The sequence below is a fragment of the Psammomys obesus genome, unplaced genomic scaffold, assembly GCF_907164565.1.
Source record: "Psammomys obesus unplaced genomic scaffold, mPsaObe1.curated_primary_1811, whole genome shotgun sequence".
NCBI lineage: Eukaryota > Metazoa > Chordata > Mammalia > Rodentia > Muridae > Psammomys > Psammomys obesus.
Window position 1 is genome coordinate 684,004 of NW_026594263.1, and position 14,871 is coordinate 698,874.

The 14,871-nt window shown below is 41.3% G+C and overlaps 1 protein-coding gene and 1 long non-coding RNA gene across 4 annotated transcripts in view; one reads left to right on the forward strand and one right to left on the reverse strand.

Annotated features, from left to right (window-relative positions):
- Positions 1-6: 6 nt before the first annotated feature.
- Positions 7-14,815, forward strand: LOC129685027 (uncharacterized). Of its 2 annotated transcripts, XR_008721431.1 has the most exons (5): positions 7-1,698; positions 2,699-2,771; positions 13,337-13,388; positions 13,466-13,547; positions 13,708-14,815. It is a non-coding gene; the product is annotated as an uncharacterized LOC129685027 (long non-coding RNA). The 2 variants fall into 2 exon arrangements; XR_008721430.1 differs by having other exon boundaries at positions 13,337-13,547.
- The window catches only part of Morc4 (MORC family CW-type zinc finger 4), a 58,034-nt gene continuing 54,191 nt past the window's right edge, over positions 11,029-14,871 (reverse strand). For both annotated transcript variants that reach the window (XM_055618365.1, XM_055618366.1), the window contains 3 exons: positions 12,696-13,365; positions 11,864-12,147; positions 11,029-11,564 (listed from right to left, as the gene is read on the reverse strand). In XM_055618365.1, the coding sequence (XP_055474340.1) occupies positions 11,411-11,564; positions 11,864-12,147; positions 12,696-13,365 (1,108 nt within the window). In that variant the 3' untranslated portion in view covers positions 11,029-11,410. The remainder of the gene's footprint in view (positions 11,565-11,863; positions 12,148-12,695; positions 13,366-14,871) is intronic.

Here is a 14,871-nt window from a genome sequence, read left to right on the forward strand (position 1 = left end):
GTGTGTGTGTGTGTGTGTGTGTGTGTGTGTGTGTGTGTGTGTGTGTGACAAACCAGAGACATTTCCCTCCACCAGCCTAATACCATCAGCTTCAGAAGATGCCCAGCACACCTCATCAAAATTTCAGTACCAGCAAGGGAGGCTTATATGTGAGGTTTCCTTTAACATGCTTTTCTTATTTCCACCATGTTACTTAGGGTCAAGCTTCTTTTACCAACCTCGGAGCCATTTCCTCTTAGCTAAGTCGGCCCCATGCTTGGAGAACTTGCTCAGCATCATCTCTTTCATTGAACCTGCTCTGACCACTCCTTCCTGCTCTTACTTCTTCTCTTCCAATAAATTGCTTATTATTCATAATTTTGATTGCTAGCTTATAGTTCTTGCATATGCATTGTGTGTTTAAGTGTGTGTGTGTGTGTGTCTATTTGGGTGATCTCAAAAGTTCACTGTAAGTACTTGGTCGGCAGTTGCCATATCTTACACTTGTCTATATGTATGTCCAAGACTACTGTAACAGTGCTAGGCACACACAAGATAATCAATAAATGCTTGCTGATTAAGTAATTGTTGTACTGATTAAAAGCCAACTAAGATGGGGCCTATGTGAGTGGATAGAAATTGGGTTAGACGGGGCAGTGGAAGCCTATGTTTCTGTGCACAAGGGCGCACAGAAAAGTCCGCACTTTATGAATGCATGCAGAATACATGACAACACCCCCCACAAATAAATGAACTTCTTCATCTTTCCCAGGGCTCATTCTCTTTCAGAAAATAGTTTTATTTGAAAATCACTTAGTTGGGGTTAGTCATTCAATGGTTATCTGCTTATTTCTTTCATTCTCTAGCCCGCTAACAGAAAGAAGGTGAGCCTGATCCAATCATCTCCATTTGGAATATAGGAAAACTAAGACCCACACAAGTTTTCCCAGCTGAAGTTAGTGCCCTAGTCTCTTGACTCTGAAAATAGGATTTTGCAGATTCAACAATATTCACAGCCAATAACAGCATTCCAGAAGTTCCTATGCAGTCTAAAGAAATTTACTTGTGACCAGCAAAGTAACAATGGGACATACAGACTCCCCTGGTCACCCATGAAGGTGATCTGGGAAGGTGAGCTGGCATTACTACTGCCTACTCCTATCATGCTAGCTGTCTGACTAGAGGGACACCTGGTTGTCATCTAAGATCCAACACCTTGGTTCTAAGTCTAACTCTGGAGGAACTTGGGACACCAATGATTTGACTTCATAAGGAGATAACAAAGCCTAGTAATAAAGGTATTAATATAGTACTAACAATAGTGGGGCCCAGTGAGATTCAGCTTAGCCAGCCCTTTAACTTAGAGGGCATCAGCACATAGGAGCTGGTTGTTACACACATTAGCCTTATACTTCTCAAAGTGGACCTTCTTTGGTGCACAGGGTAGAAGACAGCATCCAAATCTATTCAGAGGAAAGGGCAGGGGAGGAGAAGGGCTCACTACATAGCAAGAAGTCATCTCTTGTCTGGTACCAGAGTCCTCGCTGCTTGATTAGGGACAACTGGAGGCTGAAAGATGAGTTTGCTCTGACAGCTATGCCTGAAGACTCCTGAGCATGGCTCTGATTACTCAATCATCTGTCAGCCAAAGCACTTTCATCCTGTCAACACCTCAGCAAAGTTGGTTTCTCACAGAAGATGAAATGGAAGACCAAGGAGGTGAGTAAAATCTCAAAGGTTGCAGAGTGTCAGACTCTCTAGCATAAGCTTGGAAAATATGCTAATTGTGGGTCTGGGTGTCTAATCGCAGAAGGTATGGAATGGCCCATAGATCTTGCAATTTGAGGACTCCCCTGTCTGTCTGCCATGGAATAGTTTTAGGCTGAGGCTGTCCTGGTGGTTCCTATAGCCTTTCCTAATCTAGAAAGTTTCAGTGGAAGGAATTAGAGGTTCATCCTCGGCTAGAAAAATCACTGCATAACTGATAAAAAAACAAACAAAACAGGGTGTCTTAATTGTTTGAGCAAGGAAAGTCTTGCTCTGAATGGTTTCCTAGAAATTTCCTGAATCCTGGTCCAAACTGAACAGTTTCCAGCTCCCACACTGCCTTTCCATCATAAAGTAATTTAGATTAACCATAGACTGAGGGTATAGTAAAGGCCATTGTGTTAATGCTCTCACCTCATGGCTCTGACCCTTGCACAAAGACAGTTTGGGCCTCTTTCTTTCCTCTGATACTAGCATGACTCATTTTTTTCCCCATCTTGGAGCTCTAGTGACCCATTATTGTGTGATCATTAATGGAGGTGAGACAGAAAGGGCCTTCTCAGTGGAAAGGCAAGCTCTAACTTTCTGAGCCCTTTATCCAGTCAAACAGCTGCCCAACTGACCAGTCTTTGAGCCAACCAGTGAGCCAGGCGACAGCAAACCGTCTGAACTGTTATTCAGTGTTAGACGTGCCAAGTAAGTGCTGTGAGGCCGACAGGAGTGAACAATGGAACGTCTGTGCCCGAAGGAAAGAAAAGGCACTTGCATGTAACTATTGCACAAAGCAAAACACAGACTGCCACTCAAGAGGTGGGGGGGGTACCTAAAGTTGTCTGGGGCAAATATTTATGTAAATCTCCTTAATCCCAACCTATTTGAAATAAGGATCCGACATTATTTGAGCTTGGGTAGGGTGGAGAATGATGGAAAATAACAATCCTATTTCTTACAGCTGAAATACTATGGGAGCTTGAGGAATGGAATGAAGAGCTTTGGTACGGAGGAAATAAAGCTTGACTGTGTAGGTAAGCCATTCTCCTTCAGAGTTGCTCTCACCAGTCCTCTCCAGGGCTCCAAGAGAGGGTGTGGCCCTGAGGCTCAGACTTCCTTCCCTTACCTCCTCCCTTTCGGTGTTTCTTCAGAAACTGCTGGGGAAGCAGAAGCAGAGCAGGCCAATCCATGTACCCTGAGACCTTTTGGCTCTGGACTAGAGGGTAAACACAAATGTGTGAGAAAGAGAGAGTGCTATGGGAGCTCAGTGTTATAGGGAGTATTAGAGGAAGGCAAAGGAGTTCTTGGAGAGAGAGTCAACTGCTCTCAGCCACGGGGGCCACAGACTCTAAAGAGTTTATCTCCCCTCTCAGCTGACTGAAGCCTGGCCTTCATTCAGCCTGGTTTCCCTGGCCAAGCGGCTGTCTGGCTTTGATGAGAAATACTGTTATCTCAAGACGGAAAGGAACTTCAAACAGGAAGTCCAGCTGGTTATCTTTTTCTTCTGCCCTAAGTGGCTGCTCATTGAATGTCATGGTGTGATAACTGATAAAGGATTAGCAGGTGGTTATCAGGCACAATGATCTGACCACGCCCTCTCTGAACCCACAGCTGACCACACTTCTGGGAACTATAACACTCTCACTCACAGTTTTCTGTGCCAAGACTCGGTGCTCTAGAAGATAATCCGGACTTGGCAAAGCAAGAAGCACCATACAAAGGTGCATCTCTGGCCATTCTGAGAAGAGTGTTACAGCTTTCTTGTCATCTCTAAAGTCCTGGTTCTTTGGAATGACCCTCTTACCACTTCACAAGTCACCTAGGAGGGCTTTGAAGAACTTTGCAAACACTCATGATCTTGCAGACAGAACACTGAGAACACTTGTATACTTTTAAGAAAGAGTGTAGGTAACAAGATGACACATTAAATGGCAAATAAGTGCTGTGCCAGGCAAACCATCTATATACACTTATCACTCTGAGACATCTGAAAAAGTTCAGTGGGAGTTGCTGGAGGTAAAGGACAGTGCTCCTAAAGTGAAAAGAGAAGATGCTCTTGGTAGCTTCTTTGCCTGAGTTTGCTAGGGAAATTACCCATTAGGATGAAAGAGAATGGAGCAGCAGCTCCCACAACAGAAACTGTACTAGTTTTTTTGGTTTAGCCCTACAGCAGTAATTGGGAACTATTAGGGAGCAGGAGCATCTTTGGAATAACACGAGCATCTTTTAAATAGATGATTCAGCAGCTTCAGAGATGAGGACAGCAGAGAAATAAAAAGGCAGATAAGGTAAGCAAGGGGGTGCCACCATCCCGTTGGCAATTCCAGGACATTTCGTATGGTTAATTTTACTCTTCTTTGTGTAATAATAAACTACTATGTTTTCAAGTGTCACTTTTTCACTCCCCGAGACTTGCCCAACTCAGCATGGACTGGGAAGGGGGTTTTAAAGAAGCCAGAGAGAACACTCCAAGCAGAGGGCAACAAGTCCAAGACCTCCCAGAGTGTAGGAATAAGTTCTCGACGACTGTTTTGATATCAGGAAAGCTGCCAAGGAACAGCCCGAGTGAAAAACCCAGTCAAAAGGAAATGAATTTCCAGGTTGTTTGGAGAGATATTCATTACACAAGTGAATGATTTCCAATCATGAGGGCAGTTAAACATTGTGTGTGATTTGGGACCACTCCTATCAGTGTGGGCTGCCTTTTGGTATTTTTCTACAGAAAGGGGAAAGACTAGACTGGTTATATGGAGCAACTGTAAAAGAGCTAGGTTTCTGGTGTCACACATACCTAGATGTGGATTTTTTTTCTTAACAATTTAGGAAAGCCATGCCAATTCTCTACACTTGATTTTTTTTTTTCCCAATAAAACAGGGATCATCCATGTACAGTCTTGGCATACAGTAAATCCGAAATGCTTAACTCATATCTAAATATACTAGTGCCCTAAAAGGCTATATCAAACACATACATACACACACACACACACACACACACACACACACACACACACATGCACACGCACACACGGTCTCTAGTCCAGGCTGGCCTCAACTCCCTATTTTCTTATGTAGCTGCAGGTGATTATAGCCTGGAACTTCTGATCCTCTGTCTCTACCACCCAAGTGTCTAGGTCACTGAATAGCAAGTGTTCCCATACCTGGCTTATATGGTGCTGGGAATCAATGAAGTCCTTGTATGTGTCAGACAAGCACTTACCCAACTGGGTTTTATCTTCATCCCCAAAGTACATTTTCTTTTACAAATGTATTATTGCATTCTATTCGCTCCACATCTCTCTCTCTCTCTCTCTCTCTGTACATGTACATGTGCACAAATATGTGTACATATGCCACATGTGTGTGTGTGTGTGTGTGTGTGTGTATATATATATATATATATATGCCATTGGCATATGTGAATATCAGAGAACAACTTGTGAAAGTTGGTTTACCCCTTCTGCCACGTAGGCTCTGGGAATTGAACAAGTTGTTAGGATTAGTGGCAAGTACCTTTACGCACTAAGCCACATTACTGACCCAATAAAGTTCACTTTCTACCAAGGATCTGAATTTAATTTAGATCGGTTGTTCCCTTTTCCAGGTCAAAACTTTTCAAGATTCTCTCCCGAAGTTTAAATTCCCTGAAGATCTTGGATAAGTTTTCATTTAAGGGTCTATCAACAGAATAAGCTAGGAAGAAATGGATAGTGATGGCTTTTTTACCTTTTCCTGTATGAATCTGGAGGGGAAGAAAAGTAATCATTCACCAGGTCCTGTTGCTAGAGAGGAGCTCAGGACCAGGGCACAACCCTGACTGTAGCTAACATCCTGAACCTAGGGACAGTATGGGAGATTTCAACATCCACTGTTTTGATTCTGAGCCTCCCAAAGCGGTGCCAAATTCTTCATTCATTCTGTTCCTTGTACTTCAAGTTGGATGCTCACTTTAACCCTTCTGCTTAATCTGTGTGTTCCTGTATTTCTGCCTCCTGCATGTGATTATTTACACTCTCCACTGTAACTGGAAAAATGCTCTCTTCATGCCGCATTAACTCTTTAGGTTTTCAGGGTCCATCTGGATGAGCAGACTTAGGGAGTTGGACACTTTTTCTCATTCTCTTAAGTTATCTTCCATGTCCTTCAGAACGCAAAGGGCAGATGTGTGGAATGTGTTTGGCATGTAGAAAGCAACCAAAGCATTTGTACTACGTCATCTAAAAGTAGGTCGGTGGTTTATAGTGATTCACACCAAAATGCTAAGTAACAAAAATTTGGTCTTAGACTATATTTCATTAAAAAACTGTATGGGGGTTATAGTTCATTAGTGTCATGCAAATTTAGAATGCACAAAGCCCTACTTCAATATCAAGTACCAATTAAGTAAAATAAATTGCTATTCATGTCTCACTTATTAATTATTTTTTTGTATGCCCAAGCCTTTCTGGTCAGTTCCCCCACTTATTTAGTTTATTCTCCAAACATGGAACTTGATTTTTGAGACATGTTCTCACTATGCTGTCAAGGCTGGTCTTGACCCTGGATCTTTGTGCCTCAGCCTTTTGACTGCTGCCGAGATGACCAACAACCTTACTAGGACTTTTTAAAGGATTTCTTTTATTTTTATTCATGTGCATGCATACATATGTACATGCAGATGCCTGTAGGGTCAAAAGAGGGTTCCGATCCCCTGAACTAAGATCCCCTGAGTTCTAGGCAATTGCAAGCTCCCTCATATGGGTGCTGGGAAGTGAGCACCTTCAAGAACAGCAAGCTCTCTTAATCATGGAGCCATCTCTCCAGCCTGTGCTGAGTTTTGAATAGGAGTACCTGGTTCCTGATGTCAATCATGAGGTAGGGTGGTCCACATGAACCACGTCCACGTTTAGGGGACATCTTACTTACCTTAGCCTGACTTTTTACACCCTGACCTTTCTTGCCAAGAATTCTTGAGAAGACTGTGATTCTTCACTCCTCATGTCGTTCTGCAGAAAGGGGTTTCGATTTACAGTACAGAATTCTGAAACACGTTCTAGCTTGAGAGTGGCCTTACAAACTAAGAACACAGCCTCTGCCTCTAAACTGTTAAGGCAGAAAATGTGCAAGCACCAGCCATGGGCAAACAAACCCTCCTGACCTCTGGTCCTGCAGGGTCACTGGTCTGTTGATCATCCAGGTGCCCATTTGTTCATACAACAGGTATTGACTGACCTAACCTGCACCCAGAACTTGTTTCTTTGAGATGTACTCTGTTTTTAGCTTGTGACTAGCTCTTTTTACAGCTGAATCGAACCATCATTGCTCTTGAAAAGGCTGAAGAGGAATTCTTAGTCATTTTTTTTTTTCCTACTCTCAAGATCTGGTCTGTACAGCAGTTTCCTGGTTACATTTTGTAGTTCTCAGCATTTATTCGGGTTGTTTGTGTGAAGACTGCTCATCGTCCGTTTCTCTTTTATAGTCTAATTACTCATCAAGAGTCACTAAACAGAAACACTAGGTTACTCACAGCAACTTCACTCCTACAGTAGGCAGCACCTACTTTGTCAGTCTTTCATTTTCAAAAATAACAGAGATAACTTCCCTCTCACTCATACTCATTTGTTCACACTCTTCTCTGAATGGGACATTGTTTAGATCACTGAGACAGGATATGAACAAAACACAATTCCATCATTAAACCATTCATTGACAATCATTTATTGCTCATTTACGATATCCCAGGTATGCGGATAAGCAGTTAGGATACAGTGGTTAGCAAACTGAGCATGACCTTATAGAACTTATCGGAACAGTTATATAGGAACAATGTGTTATCTTCACCACTGGCTATCACAGAACACATAGAAGGTGCCCAATGAATATTTATCAAATAAATGAAAATGTCCAAGTTTATAAGCTTGCTATGAATTGGAAACAAAACAAGGACACCATGGGAATATAATGTGGTAAAGCTAGAGGGAAAATAAACCTAGAGGAAAAAATAAGGACTATTTAGGAAAAGAATATAGAAACCAGAAGAGTGAACCATGCCAAGACTGGAAACAGCATTCTAGAAGGATCAGAATAGATAAAAAAAAAAAAAATCTGAGGAGAAGGAACAGTATAGGTGAAGGCTATGAACTTAAGTGAGAGCTTGATGTTTTAGTGGGAAGCTAAGTGTGCTAGGGTAAAGCAACAAATGATAAGAGATCACTGAGACAAATGTAAGATGTAGGTAGGGGTCTTGAAGGACATTTTAATGCGAGTGGATTTTACTCTAAGTGAAACGAGGCGTTATTGCCTTTAAACAGAGAGTCACATCATTTGATTTGTATTTTATTTTGAAAAAAAAACACACTATTTATAGTGATAAGACAATGAGAACAAGAAGGGCCCAAAGTCTCTAGTTATTATGAAACAGGGGAAAGGATTGATGGAAGTTTGGACTAAGGTTGTTGCGGTAAAAGTGAGTAGAATCAAGATTATACTTTGGAAATAGAAACAACAGACTTGTTGACAGACTTGATGTGGGAAATGAGAGACGAAGAATAAGAATGACTTCCAGGTTTCTTGCTTAAGCAACTGGGTGGGAGGAAGTGCCATTCTCTAACAAGAAGAAAATTGCGGGGGAAGGATAGTCCTGGGGTATGTCACTGTTTATTTTCAACATGATTTATTTGAAATGTCTGTGAGATATGTAAGTGTAAATGTCAAGTAGGCAGTTAAATATAAATCTAGAGATTTCTAATAGGGAAAGTATGATCAGGAAGTTCATGACACAAACCTTATAAATGACACAAGGCTTAAACTTAAACGTTCAAAGAAAATTTTCATGCCTTCCTGGGTTAAAGGAATTTTCAAAAGAAATTTGGCATTTGAACCAAAGGAAGATGATTAAGGAGAGCATTCCAGGAGTGGAACACCAAAGGCAGGGGACAAAATCTTGAGCATTCAGAAGTTGAAAAGGAGTTCCACGTCAGTGGAATACAGCTTGTGTTTGGCCTGTTGGAAGATGAGTGTTTTTGCTGGAAGAACCGGGTGGTTAAAGCCAGACATCATGGGGCTCGAGAACCATGCTGAAGAATTTTCATAGCAATTTGTGGGCAATGGTGGGCGACAGCAAGTCACTGAGCAGAGATATGACCCAATAAAGTTGTTAAGAGCTATTTAGTGAATTAAAAAGTGTGCACTGAGGGATGAGGATAGGAAACGAGAAAGGCCAGCTAAGAATTTATTTCAGTTGTCAAGGAATGAGATAATAAGTACTTACATGCTAACTGTGGCGAGTTAAGAAACAATTGTAAGGAGGTTTGTGTTAATTTAAGAGAAAAGCCAGGAGGAGGCACCTGTGTTTTCTTTCTTGTCAGTGCCTGTCTTCATATTAGATCATGGCTTTTCTGGTAAGGATGGGCAGCACTCTTCAATCTTTCCACAGTGGTATTTAACAAGTTCCAGAGTCACCGAAATATCTACAATGGGCCACCTTTCAAAGTGTGTTGTCTGCATTAGAGAATCCTTTCATTGCAGTAAGGGTAAAGGATGTATTAGAGGGCAACCTCTGAGCTTAGCTGACAGCTTGAAATGTTTCCAGTAGGAAACAAGTGAGCCAGAGAAGTGGTAAATGATGAAAGGCTGCTGAGACAAAGTACAGGTAGACAGTGGGTCTTGTGGGACATTTAGAAAAGGTTTGAATTTTAATGGGAGCTTCTGTGCAGTGCCACTGGAAATAGGTAACAAAGCAATAGCTCTGTTACTAGTGGAGAGACTCACACAGGGGAGTGTTACTGGAAGCAGCAGCATGGATTCAAAACCATGGGTTGACAGGATGTGGATCATGGAGTTTGTGCAGACAAGAAGTACCAGTAAAGATGAGATAAGTTTTCCATCTTTCTTTCCCTTTATAGCTCCCTATCTGCCTGATCCCAAACCCCCATACATCCAACCAACAGCTTCACAGGCTGAACTTTGCATTCACTGATATTCCTCCTCTCCTGGACTCCCATTTATACTATGTGACTAGCAAGTATGACTAGGAAAATAATTGCATGTGTTATCCTTCCCTTGTTAGTAATCCTGTTTAGACAACTGAGACCTTGGATATACTAACACAAATGTCTAACATGAAAGTTAATGATGCAGCGTGCTAGAGCTGGGGTGAGGTAGAGTGTTAAAGCAGGGGTATGTTTAAGTACCATTCTCATGGTGAAGCCTGCTATGGCCTCCCCATAGTCTCCACAAACCCACAGGAATATCTATCTATGATGGGCCTCTTTTCAAGGAGGTAAAGTATCCTTAGGAGAATCTTCTGAAGTAAATCTATGGAGGAAAACAGAATGACTGTCCAAAGTGTTTAATCTGTACTAGAGAAAATCCTCTTACTGCTGGTGGATCCCACCTTCCTTTTATTATTCCTATCCTCTACTTCCTACTTTTTAATGCTGAGACACACAAATACATAGATATCTATATATAGTGTTCACTGTACCTTTCAAGAGTACCTTTAACTCTTTGGAGACTATATATTATATAAACCCAATAAAGTAATGGATTCATAAAACACCTTCTTTACATGAGTATAAGATGTTCTATTTCTGTAATTTGAGGCCGATTTCTCACTCTGTATAGCCTAGAAAGTATGTAGGCATATTACAAGGAATAACAATTAAATCTTTCTATTCTAAATATTTTCTATTCTAAAATATTTCCCCTGCTACCTGAAATTTAGCAATGTGGTAATAGATAATTAAAATTTTGATCCTTCTACATTTATTTTCACATATCTGTTATTAAAATAAAAATACCGTAGAGAATTGGTGAGTTGATTGGTCCCTTTTACAGTAATCTATCCCTCTTACCAAACACATTTTTCACATTCTGGATTTTTTTTTTTTACATTTGCTTACACTGTCTCTACAGCGGTAATATTAAACTCAAAATAAGATATACGTGTAATACTTTCATAAATGTATCATTTGACATCCAAATTCAAGCCTACTTGTTAGCCTTCAAAACAATTTATTTTCCAATGCAAGAAGAGTAACAAGAATGTTAGAGAAAATTTCAGCAGGGCAAGAAGATAGGAAAAAGAAAAATCATCAACTGTAACCCTACCACGTAAGCAACAGCCATCATTAAGAGTGTTGGCCTGGTCACTCCTTAAAGCTTCATTTAGGTCCCACTTACGCTGTACTTGAAATTGCTCTCCTCTCTCTTCTATGTCATGTTTATATCACTCATGCACACCACACCCTTCTTTGTATAGTTAGTTAACTTGGTGTTGCTTGTGCTTCCAACTAGATTATTAGAACCTTGGCAGGGCTGAAATATTGATTATCTCACCAAGTTCATTGGACTCAACACTCGCTGATTGATTTAACCTAAATGAATACAAACCATCATATGAAATAGGCCAAGTATCTAGATCATGAAAATTAGAGCTTTCAGGTCACCTAACTTGGTGACTATTGCTTTTCTGTCCCTGGACTCTTGAAAGGCTATTTAATGGGCCTCTTTTGCCACACCCATAAGGATCGTGAAGAATACTGATTAAGAAGCCAGGACTTATTCCAAGATTCTTCATATAAGGCATAAAGGTGAAAGAGAAAGAAGGAGGCTGGGGGAGAGATAAGACGGGAACACATTCAGTACCCTGGCAGAAAAGAGAAAAGCTAGGAGAGGATATATAGTCTGGTGCTCAATCCAGTATGTGATTTGCCTCCAGCACTGTGTACAGGATCCCATCCACTTGTTCTGAGTCAAACCCGATCTCACGAAGCTCCAAGTGAGGGAGGACAGAAGTAAGGAGATAGCTGACGTGGATACGTAGCCGCGTAAGCTTTGCCAAAGCCCTGTATGATAGAGTGAGGGGGCAGGAGGAGAAGAGATGACATGAAGTCATTAGCCAACCGAATAAAATGACATCCCTTCAAAATGGGCCTACATTTCTTAACAATTATGTCTCCATTAGGTAGAAAGAAGGCTGAAAGCACCATGCCATCAAACACAGGGGACTGGCTGCTGTTATCTAAGAAATAATTACTTAGTCTGTGGTGGTCTATGGATTAAGACTTCCTCCCAATAACTGGGGGTCTTAGCGGATAATTCCCATTAGTACTCACAAGCTGACAACTAAACCCTAGTAATTAACCTTTCTAGGTCATCTCCCTCTGGGTTCCGGTAGGAGTCCTGGGCCTTCTGCAGTACTTCCAAGTGTGTCTCTGTCTCTTTCAGTTTCTCTTTTAGTTCTTGCTTCTCCTCTTTGGTTCTTTCTAGCTCAGCTTTCAGAATCTGGAATTCAGCTTGGCGATAACCCATGTGCTTCTTGCTCCAGTATAAGCCTTCTGTCTCCTGTGTACTGTAGGTCACCAATTCATGTTGAGCTTTCTTAAATTCAGAATGCCAATGGTTTCGCTCCTGTTCCAGCTCCTCCACCTGCAGTCCAAAAAGAAAGTCAATGACCCAACATATAACCAAAAGCTAGAATACTCCAAACCATTCCTACTAAATCTACCCTGTGCCTCCATTATTTATAATACTTTATTGCACCTATGCAAATCTCTTGTCAAACCTAAAATATAGAGGGAAAAGCCCACTAGGGTCCATTCAATATGAGTCATACCACAGTCTGCTTTAATGACATATTTGGTTTAAAAGCCTCAGAGTGTGAAAGAAACCACCAAAATATCAACAACCTAGCCCCGTGGTTCTCAACCTGTGTGTCGTGACCCCTTGGGGAGTCAACTGACCCTTTTGCAGGGGATGCCTAAGACCACAGAATACACAGATATTTACATTAACATTCAGAACTGCAGCAAAATTACAGTTATGAGGTAGCAATGAAAATAACTTTATGGTTGGGAGTCACCCCAACACAAGAAACTGTATTAAAGGGTCACAGAAATAGTAAGGTTGAGAACACTGCCTTGGTCCCTAGGTTACAATGACCTCTTTTATTCCTAGTGGTAAGGTGTTGCCCAAACCTTTTGCTGGAACAAATTCCTTTCAGCCAGAACACGTTGCAATTTTTCCGTGGTTTTTTTCAATTCTTCCAACTCTTTCTGGTCCTTTATCTTTGGCATGTTACGACTTCTACTCTCCTGGCAGCCTTTTCCCTTCCCTGCAGTGGCTGCTGCAGCAGGATTAGGATTTGGGTTCCAGGATTCTGCTGCCTTTCTTCTGCCTACAAACTCCTCCCTGTTAAAGGGGATTAGCTGGATGGGAGCTCCTGAATCTGCAACTCCCTTTGCAATGCCTACAACAGCTACAAAAGGCCCTTTATTCATTTCTTTGTTTATGTTCTCACTACTTCTGTTAGATTCTTCTGCTACCAGTTTTGGCATCTGATCTTCTAATTCTTCAGTAAGCAGGGAACCCAGGCCTTGGTCCTGGGACCCTGGGCAAAGTGCTGGAGCTTCCCTGTTCTGTCCTGTATTCTTGTTTGCTTCTGGGTATTCTGGTAAGAGGTGTGGTGGTGTACTTCTCTCAGAACTGGATTTATCATGATTGTTTTCTCCTTCTGGGTAGGCAGCAGCTACTTCTCCCCTTCTGTAAGGACTGGACATGGAATAATCTATAGGAGATGGTGTCATCTCATTTTGGAACCTCCTTCGTTTCTCCACAGGCTCCTCACCTAGGATCAGTTTGTACTTACTGCAAGAAGAAGAGATCAAATTGTAAGTTGCACAGTACAGGTAAAGAATATTTTAATTTTACAAAGCCCCTCCTCAAGGCACATATTCTTTCTGGTTAGGACTACTACTGCCATGGCTGAGATGCAGTTTATTCCCTTAAGAATGTGTTGGATGCTGTCCCTGGTGTGTCAATGTTAACAGGTAAGGTGGAACTTTTAAAAGGGAGACCCTTGTGGGAGGTTTTTAGGCTCCTGGGGGTGTTATCCTTAGAAGGGATTAAAGCAGCACTCATGGGACCCTGAGTTTGTTCTCAAGAAAACCAGATACTATAAATAATGTAATGGCTCTCTTTCACACACAGCCCTAACATTGTGATGCCACCCATCATAAGACCTTCACCAGAGCCAAGATGATAGCACTGGCACACCATGCCTTTGAATCTCTGGACCTGTGAGCTGAACGAATATTTTTCCTTGTTAAGTTACCTGGTCTAATGTATTCTGTTACATTAACAAAATAGTGTAACAACTCAGTCTTCACCCAAGCCTCAACCCATTCACTAAGGCAATTGGATGAGTTGGCAGCTGGTGTTAAGAGAGAAATAAAGTTGATAAGTTTTAAGTGTCAGCATAAGAATAAAATAGGAGTAGGCTGACCTTGGGAAAAGGTTTAAAGGGGAATGTGAGGCTTCTTAAAAGCAAATAGAGAGAGACAAACAAAAACTAAACACACACACACACACAACACAACACAGAGTAGAATAAGAGGTCATAAAAAGCCTAGCAGTGTATGCAGAGAATAAAACCAGCTCATCAATTTTAAAGTATCACAAAACCCTCCAGTATCAAAGACTTAGCACATTTTTATATTGCAACAGAACTCTGTACAGTTCCTTGCCAGCCAAGTGGATTATGGCCATTGCCCATTATTCCCTTGTAAAAGTTAATTAAAATACAAGGCCTTGGTTAGAAACAAAGAAAACCAGTCAGTTCAAGTCATTTCCCCAACACGACTAACAACTTCACTTGGTCAGGTATAAATTGGAGCTCCCTTTGTTCTTCAGAGAAGTCCAGGAGGATGGTCTCAAATCACTTCCCATTTCTGGCTGCTAGAAAGGGTGAAGAATCTATCAAAACAGCTTGCGTCAGAAATCAATAGGTGATTTTAGACAGGCAGGAGGATTGGAATGCCATTTTCATTCTTGTAATTGCCCTCTCTCCAGGTGACCAAGAAATTCCAAGGTAAAAACCAGCTGTTGAACTTTTGGTGAGAAAGAACCAGGGATGTAATTAGCCTCCTCAGAGAACCTCAAGGCTGCCAGTATCTCTCTGGTTTCTGAGAACAACTGTGAGACATCTCAATCTTAACTTCCTCTAATGTTCTATGAGTTTTTTTTAGAATCCAAACTGGCCTGCCATCTCAACAGATATTGTGTTGTCATTTAGGGAGAAGAAGAAAGATTCTGAGGATATGACAGAATATATATATATCCATATATATATATATATATATATATATATATATA